This window comes from Acomys minous (assembly GCF_964271855.1).
Source record: "Acomys minous genome assembly, chromosome: 4".
In the NCBI taxonomy this organism is placed as follows: domain Eukaryota; kingdom Metazoa; phylum Chordata; class Mammalia; order Rodentia; family Muridae; genus Acomys; species Acomys minous.
Window position 1 is genome coordinate 11,672,557 of NC_140486.1, and position 20,309 is coordinate 11,692,865.

Below are 20,309 nucleotides of genomic sequence, written 5' to 3' on the forward strand. Positions count from 1 at the left end.
TGCTTTTGAAATAAGGGCTCACACTATGTAATCCAGGTTGGCCTCAAGCTTACTATGTGCTCCAGGCTGGCCGCCTTATGAGAACCTTCCTTAGCTCACAGATCTCTGGAATTACTGCATACCATACCTGGCTATCAGGTTCTTTATACATACACACACACACACACACACACACACACACACACACACACACACACACACATTCTTTTATATATATATATGTACACACACATATATATGTATGTACACACACACATACACACAGACACACACACACATGCACACACATGCACAAAATGATTGACCTGCATGCCAGGAGAGGGCACCAGGTCTCATAATAGACAGTTGTGAGCCCCCATGTGGTTGCTGAGAACTGAACTCAGGACCTTTGGAAGGCCAGCAAGTGCTCTTAACCTTTGAGCCATCTCTCTGGTCCTCTTACAAATATTCCTTAACACTTATTTATCTGTAGGTGTATGCATGTTGTGGTGCATGTATGCAGGAGCATAGCATCTGTTCTAGGAACAGGTTCTCTTCTTTCAACACATGGGTCTTAGGACTGAGTTCAGATTGTCAGACTTGGTAGCAAGTGTCTTTACCCTCAGAGTCATCTTATCAACCCTGGCTATCAATATTAAGGTATTAATAGCAAATCACTAATCAATAATTGAGGGCTGTTTTATTCATTTCTTTTCAACAAAATTAGTTTAAAAAGTAATTATTCTTTTCTTTTTAAAAAGACTTATTTATTATGTATATAGTGCTCTGCCTGCACATGTGCCTTCATGTCAGAAGAGGGTACCAGATCTCATTACAGACGGTTGTGAGCCCCTATGTACATAGTTGCTGGGAACTGAACTCCGGACCTTTGAAAGACCAGCCAGTGATCTTAACCTCTGAGCCATCTCTCTAGACATAAAAAGTAATTTTTCTTAATACTTACCTAAACTTGTGGGCTTGATGAGAACATCAAGGACGTCATAGAAGGGCAGGTTTTTTAACTGCACGTCAGGATGGACAGGGGGAATGGGAGGAGATGGCTGCTGCATTTCAAATGTGGGCTTAGTGTCTTGAAGCAGCACAGAACCAACAGGAGATGATGGTGAATGAGGTGTAATTGAAGTAGAAGGCAACGAGTGGATTCCAGCCACAGCCAAGTCAGGTTCTACTGGTGATGAGCTACCATCCAAACTAAAAACCGATGATTTGATTGTGGATAGATCAGAAAGTCCTTCAAGTGTCCGTGGGTATCGGCGTCTATATAATTCTCGAATTTTAATCTGAACCGCAGGGCTGCAGCCACTCTTCAATAGATGCAACGCCCTCATCAGGAGGTCATGCTTGCGCCCACTTTTATTCCGTCCGGCAAAGCCCAGTAACACTTGTAATTCAGAAACCCTAAAACTAGAAACCATATTCTAAAAGGAGGAAGGAAAAAAAGACAAGTCATTGTTAAGGATATTAAAAAAAAAATCCTACGTAAAATGTACTGTAAAAGTGGACTTTTTCCTGATAGCAATCATTATTTACATAGACCACACCATGCAGAACATAATATTCAGAAAAATATCATCTCTTGAAACTTATATCTGAGTTATGTTGTTAAATCATAATTTGCTAGTCTTGGTTCTTATTAGCCACTTTATTGTCAGCATGTGCTTATATAAAATCCCTGTATGCTTTCTTCACTATGAATAAAAGTCTTTTCAAAACTAAGACCTGCTAATATAAAACGCAGCATCTGTTACAAAATTGTCACTAATTAAACAAATTGGATTTATGTCGCCAAGTATAACTTCTAGTGGTCCTTAGTAAATTAGAAAATCCAACTCTAACTGGTATCCAAAGCCAAAATATTTTTTAAAAATTTTTTTTAAGTTTTTCAAGACAGGGTTTCTCTGTGTAGTCTTGACTGTCCTAGAACTCACTCTGTAGACCAAGCTGGACTCAAAACTCATAGAGATCAGCCTGCCTCTGCCTCCTCTTAAGTTTAGGATTAAACACATGCACCACTTCTGCTTGGCAACAAAATAATTTTTAAAAGAGATTTAAAAATATTAAGGCTAAACATTGCAGCATGGCACAGTGATGCACACCTGTAAACCCAGCACTCAGGAAGGCAGAAACAAGCAGATCTCTGTGAGTTCAAGGGCCAACCTGGTCTACAAATCAAGTCCAGGACAGCCAAGAATACATAGACAGACAGTGTCTTTAAAAAAAAAGGAGGAGGAGGAGGAGGAGGAGGAGGAGGAGGAGGATAGTAGATGACGACGACGACTAAACATCACATACATCCTATTTGAAAGTCAAACTTATAAAATACATTTAAATTTCAACTTAGTATTCAACAAGAATAAGACCTCGGGCTGGAGAGATGGCTCAGAGGCTAAGAGCACTAATTGCTCTTCCAGAGGTCCTGAATTCAATTCCCAGCAACCACTTGGTGGCTCACAACCATCTATAATGAGATCTGGTGCCCCTCTTCTGGCATGCTAGCTCACATGCAGGCTGAATACTGTATAAATAATAAATAAATAAATCTTAAAAAAAAAAAAAGAATCTCTACAAAGAAACAGTAGTTACAATCCTTAAAAATTAAGATCACAGCTAGGAGTGGTAGTACACGCCTGTGTTCCTAGCACCAGGGAGAGAGAGGCAGGCTGATCTCTATGAGTTCCAGACCAGCCTGGTTTACAAAACGACAGCCAAGGCTACACAGAGAAACCCTGTCTCGAAAAACAAAACAAAAAAATTTAAGATCACTCTCACAGCACTCTTACTGATCTGTACTTGAGTATTAAGCAGCATTAGAAGCAACTCCTGCTCTACATATCTCGTCTACTTAGTCCATAAGACCTAGTCAGTACGGCAAACAGCTTGCTGCCTTCTGAGTCTGGCTACTGAGTGATTTTCAGTGAACTCTGAACATAAGAGGCACACTACATAGGTGAGATTTACTATGCCACACACGAATCCTCTGCCAAGAGATGAAACTGATATGGAGTCACCCATCCAAACCAACTCTCAGAAGACCATCTTCTCACTATGACTTGGGGTTCCCTACTATCTCCTGAGTTAGGCATGAAGCTGCCAGGATTCCTTTCTGGCAAGACTAAGGTTTTAACCCTCCCATGACAGGACTGGGACTCGCTGTTGGACTCCAGGTGAGAGTGGTACGGAAGAATGGGGTTGATGGAAGGACCCAGAGGGCTCAGGAGCCCCACAGGGAGACCATCAAGGCTGGTGGATCTGGACCCAGGAGGGCTGCACAAACGTTGTACCAACCAAGGACAATGCATGCACCCCTGTTTTCATCTAGCCAATGGACAACTCACTCTCCTTGGTTGTGGGGTGATCAGGACTACCTCTGTCATGAACTCTGGTGGCCCAATTTAATCACTTCCCCTTGGTAGGGTGTCTGGGCCGCACACAGAGGAAGGGGAAGCAGGCTACCCGGGTAAGACCTGATACAGGCTGTGGTCATATGGTGGAGGAAGAGGTCTCCTTCTATCAGAGGTCTAGGGGAGGGGAAAAGGGTAAAGAGGGAGGGAGGGTGGGAATGGGAAGATACAAGGGTATAACAATCAGGATGTACTATGAATAAATTACAATAAATTAAAAAAAATTTTTAAGAAAAAGACAGAGAGTAGGGAGAAAGACTGTATATAAACTAAAAAGAGCCAGGCATGGTGATGCATGCCTTTAATCCCAGCACTTGGGAGGCAGAGGCAGGCAGATCACTATAAGTTCGAGGGCAGCCTGGTATACAAAGTGAGTCCAGGATAGTCAAGGGTACACAGAGAAACCCTGTCTTGAAAAACCAAAAAAAAAAAAAAAAAAAAAAAAAAAAAGAACAAGAAAAGGAAAGGTGTTTCCTTCAAGGCTGTCAAATACAAATAGCTAAAACACTAAGAACATAACATATATAGAATTCCTGATTGTGTCATGGTTCTTCTTGCTATAGGTATTTTATTATATATATGTGTAATGATATAAATGTATATGTAAAAAATAAAACTATTTTTAAAAAAATAGTTCATAAACATGCATCCAAACAAAACACTCATAGACAAAGTAAAAAGACATACAACATTTCAAAATCTATAAAAAGCTACAGCTCTGGACACCTCTCTAAATACATCTGTAATTATAAAAATAGTTCAAGAATCAAAAGTCATAAAGGGAGAGGAATTAAAGAATAAAGCAAGATAAAACGATGACAAAAAAAACCCCACACATTAACTAGAAGGCAAAATGAAATCAAACCCAAAAACAGAAAAAGAAGCAAATATACAGTATATTAAGAAGAATAAAAAAGCTAGGCATGATGGCACACACCTTTACCCCCAGCACCAAACAGAGGATAAAGGATTTTGTGAGTTCAGGGACAGTCTGGCCCACTTAGACAGTTCTAGGACAGCCAGGAATAGAGAGACCCTATCTCAAAAAAAAAAAAAAAAAAAAAAAAGAAAAAGAAAAAAGTAGTGATAATGATGATAGAAACTGGGCATGGTGGTATACACCTTCTTTTCTACCAATCTAGAGAATGAAGCAGGAGGATGACAAATGTGAGAGCAGTGCGGGCTATGAAAGCCACTTTTTCTTAAAGAACAAAAAGAAAGTACATGCAACGAGATCTTTTCAAGCATAGTGGCTCACGCCTGAAACCCTAACATTGAGAAAGCTGAGGCAAGAGTATCATCTCAAGTTCCAAGACAACAGTGTAGGCTACAGAATAAGCTCCTGTGTATGTACAGAAAGCAAGCGGCAAGCTTGGGAATAAAGCAATTACTTAAATGCAAGCATTCTGAAAGGCAAAGGAAAGAGATTTTAAAAAAGAAAAGTAAGTTATCCCATCTGATTCAGTAACAGATAGTAATATTTTGTCTCCCTGCTCCATCTAAAACCACTACACAGACCAGGCAGTTAAGTGAACAAATCCTGCCAACTGCCAAGGAAAAGGATTCCTTTTCCTGGGCTGTTGAAGAAAATGTGAAGTTAATATTTGCCACATTTTAGCACACACAGTAATCATCTCATTTGTATTTTATTTGTATTTTAAAAAGGAAAAGTGGGAAAATGTTGAACTATGTAAATTATTGATATTCAAAACCTCAGCCAGTGTGGGTTGTTATGTGACACAACTTTTTCTGGAGACATACACACAGGTGTCTATTCACCCCAGATAGGGATCCCATGACAGAACAAGGAAGTAGAGGCCTAGTGACAGGAGGTTAGGTCGGTAGAGTGTGGAGAGGGAGTATGTATATCTCTAAAGAGACTATTGACATTGAGGCCACTTCCCTTCCTGGCTGCCATAAAGTAAGCAGCTCAGCTCTACCACTCCCTGAAATGATGGTCTCCCTCACTACAGGACATAAGAAAGATATCAATGAGCCGGGTGTGGTGGCGCACACCTTTAATCCCATACTTGGGAGGCAGAGGCAAGCAGATCGCTGTGAGGTCGAGGCCAGCCTGGTCTACAAAACGAGTCCAAGACAGCCAAGACTACACAGAGAAACCCTGTCTCGAAGGGAAAAGAAAAAAAAAAAACTAAGAAAGAAAGAAAAAGAAAGATATCAATGAACCACAGACTGAAATCTATGAAGCCCTGAGCCAAAATATATCTCTAAGTATAGCAAAGAAAAACGATCTTATCATTATAGTCAGACACTACTACTAAACAGGTATGAAATATTCAAAATGACATATTCTTTCAAATAATTTGTACGGAGTATGACATAAAAAGGATTATAGCTGATAACTACTTCAGCTGAGTAAAGTGTACAGGGAGAATTTGCCATCTTTGAAAAAGCAAGAATGAGCTGGGAGGTGGCAGCACACGCCTTTAATCCCAGAACTCAGGAGGCAGAGGCAGGTGGATCGTTGTGAGTTTGAGGCCAGCCTGGTCTACAAAGCGGGTCCAGGACAGCCAAGGCCAACACAGAGAAACCCTATCTCAAAAAACCAAAAAGAAAGAAAGAAAGGAAGAAAGAGAGAAAGAAAGAAAGAAAGAAAGAAAGAAAAAGAAAAGAAAGAAAGGACGTTTCCGTTTGATTAAGCATATCAAAGTTGGCATAAGACTTACAGGGATTATTAATTTCTAAACTTTTCATCAATTCTAAATTTAAACAAATAAAAATATTAGTATGTTTCAAGGTGGGATAAAAAACATTTAGTCAAAATACCTATTCAAATATTTTTTAAAAATCCAGGCTCTTTAGAGAAAATGGCTCATTATAGGTATTACAGGCCTTGGTTTAAAACTATACAAGAGATCTCTAAGATCTCTAAGAACTCTGAATAAAGTTGTCCTAACAATAATAAAAAAAAAAAAAACTATACAAGATGTACTTGCAATTTTTCCCCCGAGACAGGGTTTCTCTGTGTAGCCTTGGCTGTCCTGGACTCACTTTGTAGACCAGGCTGGCCTCAAACTCACATTAGTCCACCTGCCTCTGCCTCCTGGGCGCTGGGATTAAAGGCATGCGCCACCACGCGTGGCTCATACTTGCCATATTTTATCATACTAAAAAACAAAGAAATTATACAAAACTATTCAGGTTTTATGAAGGACATACGGGGGAAAAATCTAGGTCTGAGCCAGTCATGTAACCGAGATGAGAACTGGATTCAAACATTAAATATATAATAAAACTTGCTCATAATGATATTAAAAAATTCACTGATTTCCTTTAGAAAACTCAATGATTGCCTTTAGAAGATATGAGTAACTGAACAATTATTTTGAAGTTTATAAAAAGCAAACCTTTTTAAAAAAAGATTTACTGGTTTAAGGAAAGCCACATTGACTTAGATAAATGACAGAAAAGCATCTGATAAAATTTTACTTATTCAGATAAAATCCACTTAATAAGGTATAAAAACTTTGTCAACATGATAAATAACATCAGAAATCAATAGCAAATATCCTATTAAAGATGAAACACTGTATCATAAATCCAAGGCCCATAATATGTATACTATTTTGTCATTAAATGTTATTCCAAAGATTCTAGATAATACAACAAAGCCATAGTCTTTGAAGAAGGCGCTGGATATGTAGCTCAGTTGGCAGATTGTCTGCTAAGCATGCATGACGTCCAAGGTCCCAGGACTACATAAACTGAGCATGGTAGCACACCTGTAATATTAGTAATCGGGAAACTAAGGCTGTTGCAGATTTAAGTTCACACCACCTGGGTTACAAAGCATGATCCTGCATCAAAACAAAACAAAACTGCAAATGACTAAGGAAAATAACATTTACACGTGGAAACCTAAATAACATAACTCAAAATACAAAAGATTACATTTCAAAGCTTTTCAAACACTAAAACACAACTGAGAGAGGGGAGTAGTAGCCCCACATCTTTAATACCAGCAGACAGGAAGGCACAGACAAGTGAGTGATTCTCTGAGTTAGTCTAAATACAGTTCCAGGCAATTCAGGGGTATCTCAAAAGACAAAAGGCCACACTAAATAAATTAAAGACAAAAACCACTTTATCAGATTAAATGTAAAATTCAGTATTGAAAATAGTTAGCCAGTGTGGTAGTGTATGCCTTTAATCCCAGTACTCTGAGGCAGAGGCAGAGGCAGGTGGATCACTGCAAGGTCGAGGCCAGCCTGGTCTACAGATTAAATCCAGGACTGCCAAGGCTACACAAAAAAACCCTACCTTGAGAAAAAAAAATAAAAATAAAACAAAATAAAAGAAAGTTAATACTTTCCAGTTTAAGTTACAAAGATAAAAATTCCTAACTTCGGGGGACATACACAAACTACTGTACCAACAAAGGACTATGCATGCAGTAAGCCTAGACCCTCCTATTCAGATCTAGCCAATGGACAGCACATTCTCCACAGTTGTGTGGAGAGCAGGGAGACAGACTGACATGAACTCTGGTGCCCCCTATTTGACCACTTCCCCTTGGTGGGGAGGCCTGGTGGCACTCAGAGGAAGGGGAAGCAGGCTACCAGGATGAGACCTGATAGGCTGTGATCATATGGTGGGAGAGGAGGTCCCCTTCTGTCACAGACAGAGGGGAAGAGGATAAGGTGAAAAGGGGCGGGGGGGGGGGGGACAGGAAGATACAAGTGAGAGGACAACAATCAAGATGTAATCTAAATAAATTATTTAAATAAACAAAAATGTCTAAATTTCAAATGAATGACAGGGCTGGAGAGATGGCTCAGTAGTTAAGAGCACTGCCTGCTCTTCCAAAGGTCCTGAGTTCAATTCCCAGCAACCACATACATGGTGGCTTATAACCATCTGTAATGTGATATAGTGCCCTCTTCTGGCCTGCAGGCGTACATGCAGGCAGAGCATTGTACACATAATAGAAAATAAATAAATCTTCAAATGAATGACAACTCATGAGTAACTGGAAAATTTCTCGATCCAAATTGGGGTAAAGGCCTAAATAAAATAAATATTTATTTTTATATATGAAATGACTAAAGATAGGGAAGAGAAATAACAAAGAGAGAAGATTTGCAATTGTAAAGGTTTATTTATTTCATGTATATGAGTATTGTATCAGTATGTACAACTGCATGCCAGAAGAGAGCATCAGATCACATTATAGATGGTTGTGAGTCACCATGTAGTTGCTGGGAACTGAACTCAGGACCTCTGGAAGAGCACACAGTGGTCTTAAACAGTGAGCTGTATCTCCAGCCCCAATTTGCAATTTTAAAGGAGAATGGTTAATTGAATAGGTAAGCGTGAGTAAGTAGGAAAAAACACACTCTATGGATACATAAGAAAACACATTCCACCAGGCACTCAGGAGGCAGAGGCAGGTGGATCACTGTGAGTTCGAGGCCAGCCTGGTCTACAAAGCGAGTCCAGGACAGCCATAGCTAACACAGAGAGACCCTGTCTCGAAACCGCCCCCCACCCAAGAAAAAAGAAAAGAAAAAAAAAAGAAAAGAAAGAAAACACATTCCAAAACAAGACGAATATAAAACACATCAGTTAAAAAACATTTTTAGAACATTGGAGAGGTTATTATCGCTGTTGAACTAAAATAGGCTAGAAAAATGAATATTACAATAGTTGGATGATTGGGTTGCTAATAAAGCTTATTGGTAGTGTTTACCTAGCAAGCACAGTTTGATCATCAAAAACAAAGGACAGAATAATAAACAGAGAAAATAACAAACCTGAAAAGAAAAGGATTATATTTATCTTAAATAAATATTTGCTGTAAAGAAGAAATCAAATTGTGAGGTTAAGACAATCTGAAAAGGTAACAATAAGCATATAAACAAGCAGAGCAGTGAGTAGTTTAAAATGTTCTATAGGTGAGAAAGCAAAAGTAATTTTAGACTAACACATCAAAATTTCAGGAGATGTCAAGAGAATAGGAAAAGGCAAAAATGAGGTTGGGTATGGTGGCGCATGCTTTTAATCCCAGCAGAGGCAAAGACAGGCAGATTGCTTTGAGTTTGAAGTCAGCTTGGTCTACAAGGTGAGTCTAGGACAACCAAGGTTACATAGAAAAACCCTGTCTTTAAAAAAAAAAAAGGCAAAAATGTATGTCAAATTTGCAACTGGTAAAATGAGAAAAAACATGACAAAGAGGGAAAAAAAATAAAATCAATCTTACAACAAATCAGCACAAGGAGACAAAACTTAAAGCTCAGAGTAGCATAAAAGGGAAAAGATAAAATGATAGGTTAAAAACAAGAGAGATGCATTAATAGTCCCCCAATCCACCACTAACAACAACAACAAAAATTAATTTAATTGTATTAAAAGAGCCAGATTAAGCCAGGCATGATGGTGCACGCCTTTAATCCCAGTACTCAAGAGGCAGAGGCGGGTGGAAGGCTGTGAGTTCAAGAGTAGCCCAGTAGTCTACAAAGCAAGTCCAGGACAGCCAAGGCTACACAGAGAAACCCTGTATTAGGGGAAAAAGAAAAAAGAAAAAAAGGGGGGGAAAAAGGAGAAAGATTAGGATAATCACTACAGTAACTGTAGAAAGATAATACAGAAGTGGAAAGAACTATAAATGTGGCAATTTTTTTTAAATGGATACATTTCTTACAAAATAAACTATCAAAACTCACTAAAAAAAAAAAAACAAATAATTTAAGTATTCTTCTAATTTGTCAAGAAATTTAATTCATGAGGGGTGTGGGGGAGACGACTATGTAGCCTTGCTGTCCTGGAATTAAAGGGATGTGTCTCCACACTCTCTTTTTAATTCACAACTCAAAAACTTCCCAAAACAAAATTATGGGCCCAGTATGGTGGCACTTGGGAGACAGAGACAGGTGGATCTCCGTGAGTTCAAGACCAGCCTGATCTACAAGCGAGACCAGGACAGCTAGGGCTACACAGAGAAACCTTGTCTTGAAAAAGCAAAAAATAAAAACAAAAACAAATTAAAAAAATAAGAAATGAAATAAATTATGAGGTCTATGAAGAACATCTACAGCTCTTCCAAAGGACTGAAATTTAGCTCCCGGCATCCACACTGGATGACTTAAAATCCCTTGAAACTCAAGAGTAAAGGGTTCAATGACCTCTTCTGGTCTCCTCAAGAACTACATGAGCCAGGTGTGTCACACACCTTTAATCCCAGCACTCAGGAGGCAGAGGCAGGCAGATCTCTGAGTTTGAGGACAGCCTGGTCTACAAAGCGAGTCCAGGACATCCAGGACTACATAGAGACCCTGTCTGCGGGGGAGGGGGGAGAACTACATGTATGTGTTGCATATACTCTCACACATATATACTCACATAAAATTTTTTAAAGAAATTGAGACCTCAATAATTATAAAGAATTCTTTAAAAAAACAACAACAACTAGAAACCAACATCCCTCACAAATATATACAGAACCTTTAATAGAATATTTTCAAAGTCCAGCAATATCTGAAAATAATGTACCACACCAAGTAGGATTATGCCAGGGAGGCAAGCTGTGTTCAAGATACTAGCATAGTATAGCACTTTAACAGCTAAAAAGAAAAGTCATGTGAACATACATAATCCACACAGAATTATCAACAAATTCAAAACCCCATCATGACTTTAAAGAGGAGGAAGAGGAAAGGTCTCAGGTGGGTGTGTAGTGCAGCCTGTAATCAGTACTGAAAACTAATGCTGAGTCAGGAAGGTTGTTGCTAGCTCAAGGCCCACTCAGCTGAACTACATAGTATCAGGCCAGCTGAGGCTATACAACAAGACTTGTAGAAGAGAAGTAAAGTCCTCACTTGACAAACAGTATCTACAAATGGTGGGCCTCATGTTTTGCTTAGTGGTAAATACCTTTCCCCAGATATTAGAATGAGGTAAGGGTGACATGGTTTGAATGAGAATGGCCTTTGCAGGTTCATGTTTGGTGAATGTTTTTTTAAAAATATAATTTATTTATTTTTATTTTATATGCATTGGTGTTTGCCTACATATATGTCTGAGGGTGTCAGATCTTGGATTCATAGACAGTTGTGCGCTGTCATATCGGTCCTAGGAATTGAACCCAGGTCCTCTGGAAGAGCAGTCAGCACTCTCAACCTCTGAGCCACCCCTCCAGCCCCCTTGGTGAATGTTCTTATGTCCTGTCTGTCATCCCTGTCCCCAGTGATACATTTCCTCCAAGAGGCTCCTAATCCTTCCCAAAAGGGAGTGAGCTCTGAGGTTTCAAACCCCAGGGAAGTCCCCAGTCGGTCCGTCTCCTCTCTTTCTGCCTGGTGCCTGCCTGCTAGGAAGCCATGATGACCATGGACTAGTCCTCTGACACTGTAAGCCAGCTGGAGGACTTTGCAGGATACTCGATCCCACTGTGATCCCTGAGATTGTGAATTGGGTGCTTTTCTTGGCCTCTCTGACCTAACAGGTTTTCACCCCAGGATCTGGCTCCTGTGTCTTTATTGGTAAATTAGGATTGGGATTTTCTTTTAACAGCAGAGGATGATCTTGTGTGCTATGTATTCAGATGTTGATTTCTATGTCCCACACCTGGGCATTGTCATTTCTAGGAACAATCCCGTCTCAAGGTTGTGTTAAAAACTGTTCTCCATCATCTCTGTTTGGTTAATGGCTAATCAGTCTATAGCTAGGCGGAGAGAAGACTGGAGTCTGGACTTCCTCTAGCTGGGCTGCCTTGTCTGCTTTCAATAGGAGAGGACGTACTTAGTCCTACTTTGACTTGAGGTGCCAAGGTGGGTTGGTACCCCTTGGAGGCCTCTCTTTCTCTGAGGAAAGGGAGAAAAGGAGAGGATATGAGGATGGGACTGAAAGGAGAGAAAAGGAGGGGGCTGGAAATAGATAAAATTTTAAAAAGAACACTAAGAAAAATATGAACAGGAAAAAATAAACATTCCAGGGGAGGGGAATTTCTCAGGATGTAACTCGGTTGGTAGAATGCTTGTCTAGCATGGCCAAGCCCTAGGTTTGATTCCCAAGCACTGCACAAAGTTGGGTGTGGTGGCTCATGCATGCAATTCCAACATTCCAGAGGTGGGGGTAAAAGGATTAGCAATCAAAGTCATCTTTGGCCAACACTGGATACGTGAGACACTGTGTTCCATAAATAATCATCCTGGCGTAAGAGGTACTGGCTATTTGATCCCATTGTGAACCCAGAGATTGTGAACTGAAAAAACTTGGTTTTTTGCCAGGCATAGTGGCACAGGCCTTTAATCCTAGCACTCAAGGAGGCAGAAGAAGGCAGATGGCTATGAGTCCGAGGCCACTCTGGTCGACAAAGGGAGTCTGGGACAGCCAAGGCTACACAGAGAAAACTGTCTGGGGAAAAAAAAAACTAGGACAATGACAACAAAAACAAAAAACAACTCTGCTTCTTGCTTGGTGTGGTTCAGCCCTACTGCACACCTTTAATCCAAGAGTTTTCTATACACAAGATTTAATAAAATTAATTCTTAGGTCACAGGGACCTGGTGGAGCACACCTTTAATCCCAGTGCTTGAGAGATAGAGGCAGAGGCAAGCGGATCTCTGAGTTTGAGGCCAGCCTGGTCTACAAAGAGTCCAGGATAGGCAGGGCTGTTACACAGAGAAACCCCATCTCGAAAAACCAAAAAATAAAATTAATTAATTAATTAACTCTAGGTCAGGAGGCAGAGCAAGTAACAAGATGAAATGAGGGAGTTTGAGTTGAAGGGTATTTAAGACATCGTGGAGAAGAAGAAAGCCTCTGCCCTTTTCCTCCTCGGAGGTCAACTAAGCTAGCAAGCTTTTGGCCTTGGGCTTTTTGCCTTTTGAGACCTGAGCTCAGTAGGAAGGTCAGCTGGATGTTTTCTGGATGCTGGTAGGTTTTCACCCCAATATTTGACTTTCGAATCTTCATTGGTAAAATCTGACTTCAGAATGTTCATTAGTAAAATCAAAAGATTGGGATCTTCTCAAGGGAGTGTAAGGGAAGGGCTGTGGGATTCTTCTGTTAAGGTTTAAGTCTGTCACTTCCTGATAGCCTCTGAGCTTGGTACAAGATGACACACTCTGTTTCTCAGCTGAGTACCCTCTTCACCTGATCTGGGGAACCCCAGATCCTCCAAGAGTCACATAGCCCTCAGGGAAATCACAGGCTCAATCCTTTCCTGATAAGCCTCCAAAGTGCACACAGGGATTCACCCACCCTATGCTAATTAGATGTCTTGGTGTTTTTTCTTTCAACCAATGACCTTTAACTGTACCTGGAGTTCTTCCCCCCACCCATAGGATAAGTACTGCTTTCCCCCTCTTATGATAGGGCTATGTAGTTACATGTAAATGAAGTATCCTTGGTTCCCCTAGCCCCAAAGAACCAAACACATTCACCCTCAAAACCCCTCCCACTGCCCAAGGTTTATAAGTCCCTGCTTCACACAAATAAATGGGGCAGCATCATCTGTTTCCTTAAAGATCTTCTGATACTCGTCATTTATTCTGGGAAGGGCTCTCCTTCTCCTCAAGGAGTTCATCACTGCACCCTTGGGGCTTCGCTGCCTGTTGGTCAGCCAAGTGTTGCTGCCCACCAAGAGCTTCTGCTATTCAAAGGCATGTCAGCTCAGATTGCTGCTGCCATCTTTCCAGTGCAGCTCCACTCACCACAGCAGTGCCTATCTGCAGGGGTGAACATCTGGCTGTTCTAGAAGCAGCCATTTTGTCTACCCAGACAAAAACTAGACTCCTGCCTGTGCCTCTCTCAGTTTCGGAGTTCTGAGGAAGCCTCCTTTACTGGCTTCTCTTGCCCAAGTAAGGCAGGGAACTCATGCCCCTGGCTAGAGTTTTCCTATTACTCCGCACTTCACCCTTTCAGCCTGGTACACGCACTTTCAGTTTTGTGCTCAACAGGGTCCAAGCTTCCCAGCAGAGTACGTGATAAAACCCAGGCTTCCATTGGATGCAGAACAGGGACCAGGAGAGGTGGCTCAGTGGTTAGAAACACTGGTTGCTCTTGCAGAGGGCCCTGATTTCCAGCACCCACTAGCTCCACCTTCTGACTTCTATGAACACCAGGTACTCACAGTGCACATACATATATACAGGTAAAATATGCACATAAAATAAAATAAATCTTTAAAAAGAGAGAGATGAACAACATAATTAACTATCCAGACAGCCATTCCCAGTGAGTTCACCCTGCCTTACACTCATGGATCAGATGTCAGTGCACAGTTACTGACTCTGCACATGGCTGCCTGCTGCCATGCTCCCTGCCATGCTGGTCCCTGATTCTAACTCCAAATTTATAAGCCCTCTATAAACTGCTGATTCTGTAAGTTACCTTGGTCATGGTGTTTTATCAGAGCACTAGAAATATAAGATGAAATGGAAAAAATATATTTTTCTTAATACAAGCAAAAATGTTTTTCAAAGTGACCATCTGACCTGGCTAATGGCACAATGCCTGCAAAGTCAGCACTTAGAAAGTTAAAGGGACACTGCAAAAGTCTGCCTCAAAGCATGAGGGGAAGCATACAGTTCAGTTCCAGAGGATTGCTTAATATGCGGCAAGGCCCTGGGTTTTTTGTTGCTGTTGTTGTTTTTCGAGACAGGGTCTCTTTGTGTTAGCCTGGGCTGTCCTGAACTCGATTTGTAGATCAGGCCAGCCTCAAACTCACAGGGATCCACCTGCCTCTACCTCCTGAGTGGAATGCTCAGATTAAAGGTGTATGCCAACTACGCTTGGCTACCTGGGATCAATTTTTTGGGGGTGGGGGTGGGGGATTAAAGGGAGTAACAATTTTAAAAATAACCATATAGTTTCAACAAATTTTTGTGTTTGTTTTTCAAGAGAGAAGGTTTCTCTGTGTAGCCTTGGCTATCCTGGAACTCAAAAGATCCACCTGCCTTTGCCTCCCAAGTGCTGGGATTAAAGGCATGCAACACCACCGCCCAGCAACAAATGTAAAAACAACTGCTATCACACTGACCTTGGCCATCAGCATAGTGCAATTACAAATCAATAACCAAATTTAAAAGCCAGGTGTGACATATACCTAATTCCAACATTCAAGAGGCTGAAACAGGAGCATCACCAGTAGTGAGTTTGTGTCCAGCCTGTGCTATATAAAAGACCCTACCTAAAACACACTTTGACCAGGGGTAGGAGGTTCATGATAGCTAGAAAGATGGCTCAGTGGTTAACAGCACGTGCTACTCTTGTGAACCCAGGTTCAATTTCCCCCACCTACATTGTGGCTCACAACCATCTATAATCCTAGTACTAGAGCTGATGCACTTCGGCTTCCATGGATACTAAGCACAAATGTGATACACATATATTTATGCAGATGAAACACCCATACACATGAAATTAATTAATTAAAAGGTTTGTTGGTTAGTAAGGGCCTCCTGTCATAGACATGAGACCTTGAGTGCAGATTCCCAGCACCTACATAAAAAGCTAGGTGCCGGAGCTCACACCTATAATCTCAGGGTGAGGGAGGTGAGGACAGGAGGGTACTTGGAGCTCATAGCAGCCAAACAGGTGAGCCCAACATTCAATGAGACAAACTCAAAAGAGTATGGTGGAAAGCAAATAAGGAAGACACCCATTCTCTGGCCTCCAAACACATGCACATGTACCAACTATGACAGACAGAGAGACACAGATACACACCTCACACTATGGTTTTAAATGCCTATATAATATAATAAAATACTAAAGAATGAGACACTCAACGTAAGAAACTAGGGGGAACGTCAGGCGTGGGGGCACATGCCATTAATCCCAGCACTCAGGAGGCAGAGGCTGTGAGTTCGAGGCCTACAAAGTGAGTCCAGGACAGAGAAGCCAAGGATACACAGAGAAACCCTGTCTCAAAAAAAAAAAAAAAAAGAAAGAAAGAAAGAAAGAAAAAGAAACTAGGGAGAAAAAAATAGGCCAGAAAGAGTAGGAAATTAAGGGCAAAATTAATCCAATGACACAGTAAAGAACATAAAGAAAAACTTAATTCTCTGAAAAGTCTTTAAAAGTTGACAAGCTTTTTTTTTTTTTTAATTTTTGTTTTTCGAAGGCAGGGATTCAATTAAAAGCCACCACTACTGGGGCAGTTGACAAATATTTTAGCTAAAATAATCAAGAATAAACCAGGGCACTTTAAAAAGGAGGCTAAAGGAGCACATGCCTTTAATCCCTACACTCAGGAGACAGAGGTAGGTATATCAAAAAGAAAAAGAAAATAGGGCTGGAGAGATGGCTCAGCAGTTAAGAGCACTGACTGCTCTTCTAGAGGTCCTGAGTTCAATTCCCAGCAACCAGATGGTGGCTCAAAACCATCTACAATGTGATCAGATGCCCTCTTCTGGTCTGCGGGTATACATGCAGGCAAAACACTGTATACACAATATATAAATAAATCTTAAAAAAAAAAAAAGCAGGGCACACCTTTAATCCCAGCGCTCAGGAGGCAGAGGCAGAGGCAGGTGGATTGCTGTGAGTTCGAGGCCAGCCTGACCTACAAAAGGAGTCCAGGACAGCCAAAGCTACACAGAGAAACCCTGTCTCAAAAAAACAAAAAGAAAAAAGAAAAAGAAAATAGAGGGCTGGAGAGATGGCTCAGCAGTTAAGAGCCCTGACTGTTCTTCCAGAGGTCTGGACTGCAGGTGTACACTGTATACATAATAATATTAAAAAAAAAAAAAAAAAAGAAAATAGAAGACATGAACAAACTTCTATTCAAGATGGGGAGGAGGAGTTGACAATTAGAATTATAAACAGAGTAATTGCATCAATTGGTTAAAAAATGGTGTTCAGGGGCTGGAGAGATGGCTCAGTGGCTAAAAGCACTGCCTGCTCTTCGAAAGGACCTGGGTTCAATTCTAAGCACCCACATGGCAGCTTACAACTGTCTGTAAATCCAAGAGCTGACACCCTCACACTAACACACATAAATTAAAATTAAATAAAAAAATATTTTAAAAATAGTGTTAAAAGAAAACACCACCAACAAATTTACAGCAGATTCTATTAGACATTTATAAAACACATTATTCTCTCCCCCTCCACCCCAACACAGGGTTTCTCTGTGCAGCCTTGCCTGTCCCTAGAACTCAGAGATCCACTTGCCTCTGCCTCTCCAAGTGATAAGATTGCAGGCTTGCGCCACTGCACCAGACTAAAACACATTATTCTAATGACATGACAATTCTTCTGGAAGAGGGAAGGCAAAGTGAAATTTGTACTATGAATACAAGATTGGCTTAGATATAATACAATAAGCAATCTACTTCATTATGTTAAAATGATTACAAAACAATGATTTTCAAAAACATAGAAAAGGCATTTGCTAAAATTCAGTATCCATTCGTGATTTTAAATAATTAGCAAACTTAAAAAACCATTAACTTGAAAAGATTCTCTCTAATAAGCCTACAGCAAACATCATACATAACTGCAAAATTCTGAAAGCACTCCCTTAAGGTAAGAGAAAAGCTCAGGCTATTATGCCCCCACCCCCACAGTTTCTATTCAATACTGCACTAGAGAACATAGGCAGAATGTGTTAAGACAAGGGAGGAAAGGGGACAAAGTAATAATCAGAAAAGTGAAAATAAAGATCTCATTACATACTAGGATTAAAGGTGTGGGTCAGCACCACCAGGCTCCCTCTTCAATTCTTCTTTTGTTGTTGTTTTTGTTTTTTCGAGTCAGGGTTTCTCTTTGTAGTCTTGGCTGTCTGGACTCACTTTTTTTTTTAACCTTCATGCAGACATTTATTAATATGCTTTTTTCCTTCATTATATAGTATTTTTGGAGGAAAATAGCTTTTAAGTTTTTTTTATTTCTTACATATACATTCATATTATTACTCATGTATACAATAAACTACCTACAGCAACAAGAACCATGAAACAATTAGGAATTATATGAATGTTACATTCTTAGTGTTTTGGCTATTTGTATTTGGCAGCCTTGAAGGAAACATCTTTCCTGTCTTGGTGCATCTAAACTTCTGAATGTAAATCAGTATTTATCATTACCATTATCAACTTAAAACATCTTAGTTTTACAATTAAGCTTAGCTGTTTAGGAGCTGTTTTTAGGTCTAGATAAATGTTTTAAACTGAAAGTAACAGGATATCTTAACGTCTATAATTTATTCTATCAAAGTAACTGAGGGATTAAGGTCTCACAGAAGAATTAGTAAGTAAGTCTCTCTATACATAAAGATATGAATGGATACTGCAAACAAAACTTTCATGTCATCTACAATTCCTCCTGAAAAAGTTATCTTTAGATTATTTATAATGCCTAATACAACATAAATGTTATGTAAAGAATTGTCGCCAGGCATGGTCGCACACACTTTAATCCCAACACTCAGGAGGTGGAGGCAGAGGCAGTCAGATTTCTGTGAGTTCGAGGCCAGCCTGGTCTACAAAGCCAGTCCAGGATAGCCAGGGATACACAGGAAACTGTCTCGGAAAAAAAAAAGTTTTTTTAATTGTCATACTGCAGTGTTCAAGCAAGCAAACAAAAATCAATAAAGCACTGAAGAGATGACTCAGCAGTTGTGGACACTGGCTAGTTACTCTTCCAGAGACCCCAGTTTGATTCCTAGCACCCACAGTGGCTCACAACCATCTGTAACTCCAGTCTTGGGAAATTTAACTCTTCTGAACTCCTCAAGCACCAGACACACAGTGGTATGCAGACAAAATACCCATACACATAAAGTAAATTTTTAAAAAGAAAAAAGTAAAGTTTACTGCGAAAAAGTACATCTTATTATGCCTGCAGCAGCCTCACTAACCTCTTTCTTTGCCAGTTTTTTATTACTTCATTTTCTTTTATGCTTGATTTAATCACTTTATTATTTTGTTTATGGCCTTAGGAGCAACAGGCTACTGCATATTGCATATGTAAATGCCATATAGCCTAAGTATACATAGTAGGCTATCCCACCTATATTTGTGTAAATATACTATATAAAGCCAAATCTGTGGACACATACTGGGAACATCAGGAACTCAGAACCATCTTCAGCTACACAGTGCTCAAGATCAGCCTAAGCTACAAGAGACTATGCCTCAAAAACAGAAAGAAAACAGAAAGGGGGTCTGAAGAGATGGGTCAATGCTTAAAAGCACTAGCTGAAGCGCCAGGCATGGTGGCACACGCCTTTAATCCCAGCACTCGGGAGGCAGAGACAGGCAGATCGATGTGAGTTCAAGGCCAGCCTTGATCTACAAAGTGAGCCCAGGGCAGCCAAGGCTATACAGAGAAACCCTGTCTTGAAAACAACAACAACAACAAAACTGAACAAATTGCTTATACATGCTACAACACAGATGAAGCTGGAAAACATTATGCTAAATGAAAATTAGACACAGAGGCCACTGTTGTATGATCCCATTTGTAAGAAATGTTCACGACAGGCAAGTCCACAGACAGAAAGAAGACTAGTAGATGGTATGGCCTGGGGAAAAGGTGAACTATAAGGAGCGACTATTATAGTGAATGTGGAAATAAAGACTATTTTGGAATAAGAAAAATGCTCTTGAATTAGACAGTGGTGATACTAGCATGATTTTGTGAATAATCTCAAGAGCACCATACTCAATACTTTCCAGTGGCTTAATCTTACAACAGGTAAATTATTCCAATTTAAAACTAATTAAAAAGCAGGCATCAAACCCACAGAAACAAAGACAAAAATGCTGAAGGAAAAAGGAATGTTCAGATGTTACAAAAGTTACTGGTGTTTACTGAAAGGTACAAACAGACCTAAAAAGCGAACAATACAAAAGTGCCTGCTTATACCAAGAATATCATGGCTCACTGACAACTGGAAATTGTTTATTTCATTTTAAAATAACATTTATTTAATTGTGGCAT

The 20,309-nt window shown here is 40.2% G+C and overlaps 1 protein-coding gene across 9 annotated transcripts in view; it reads right to left on the bottom strand.

Moving 5' to 3' along the window:
• The window catches only part of PIAS2 (protein inhibitor of activated STAT 2), an 84,348-nt gene that overhangs the window by 57,755 nt on the left and 6,284 nt on the right, over positions 1-20,309 (bottom strand). For 8 of the 9 annotated variants that reach the window (XM_084780980.1, XM_084780979.1, XM_084780981.1 and 5 more), the window contains exon 2: positions 944-1,418. In XM_084780980.1, the coding sequence (XP_084637106.1) occupies positions 944-1,418 (475 nt within the window). Of the gene's footprint in view, positions 1-943; positions 1,419-18,041; positions 18,151-20,309 lie in introns of those variants that run through there. The other variant, XM_084780982.1, reaches the window with a different exon arrangement.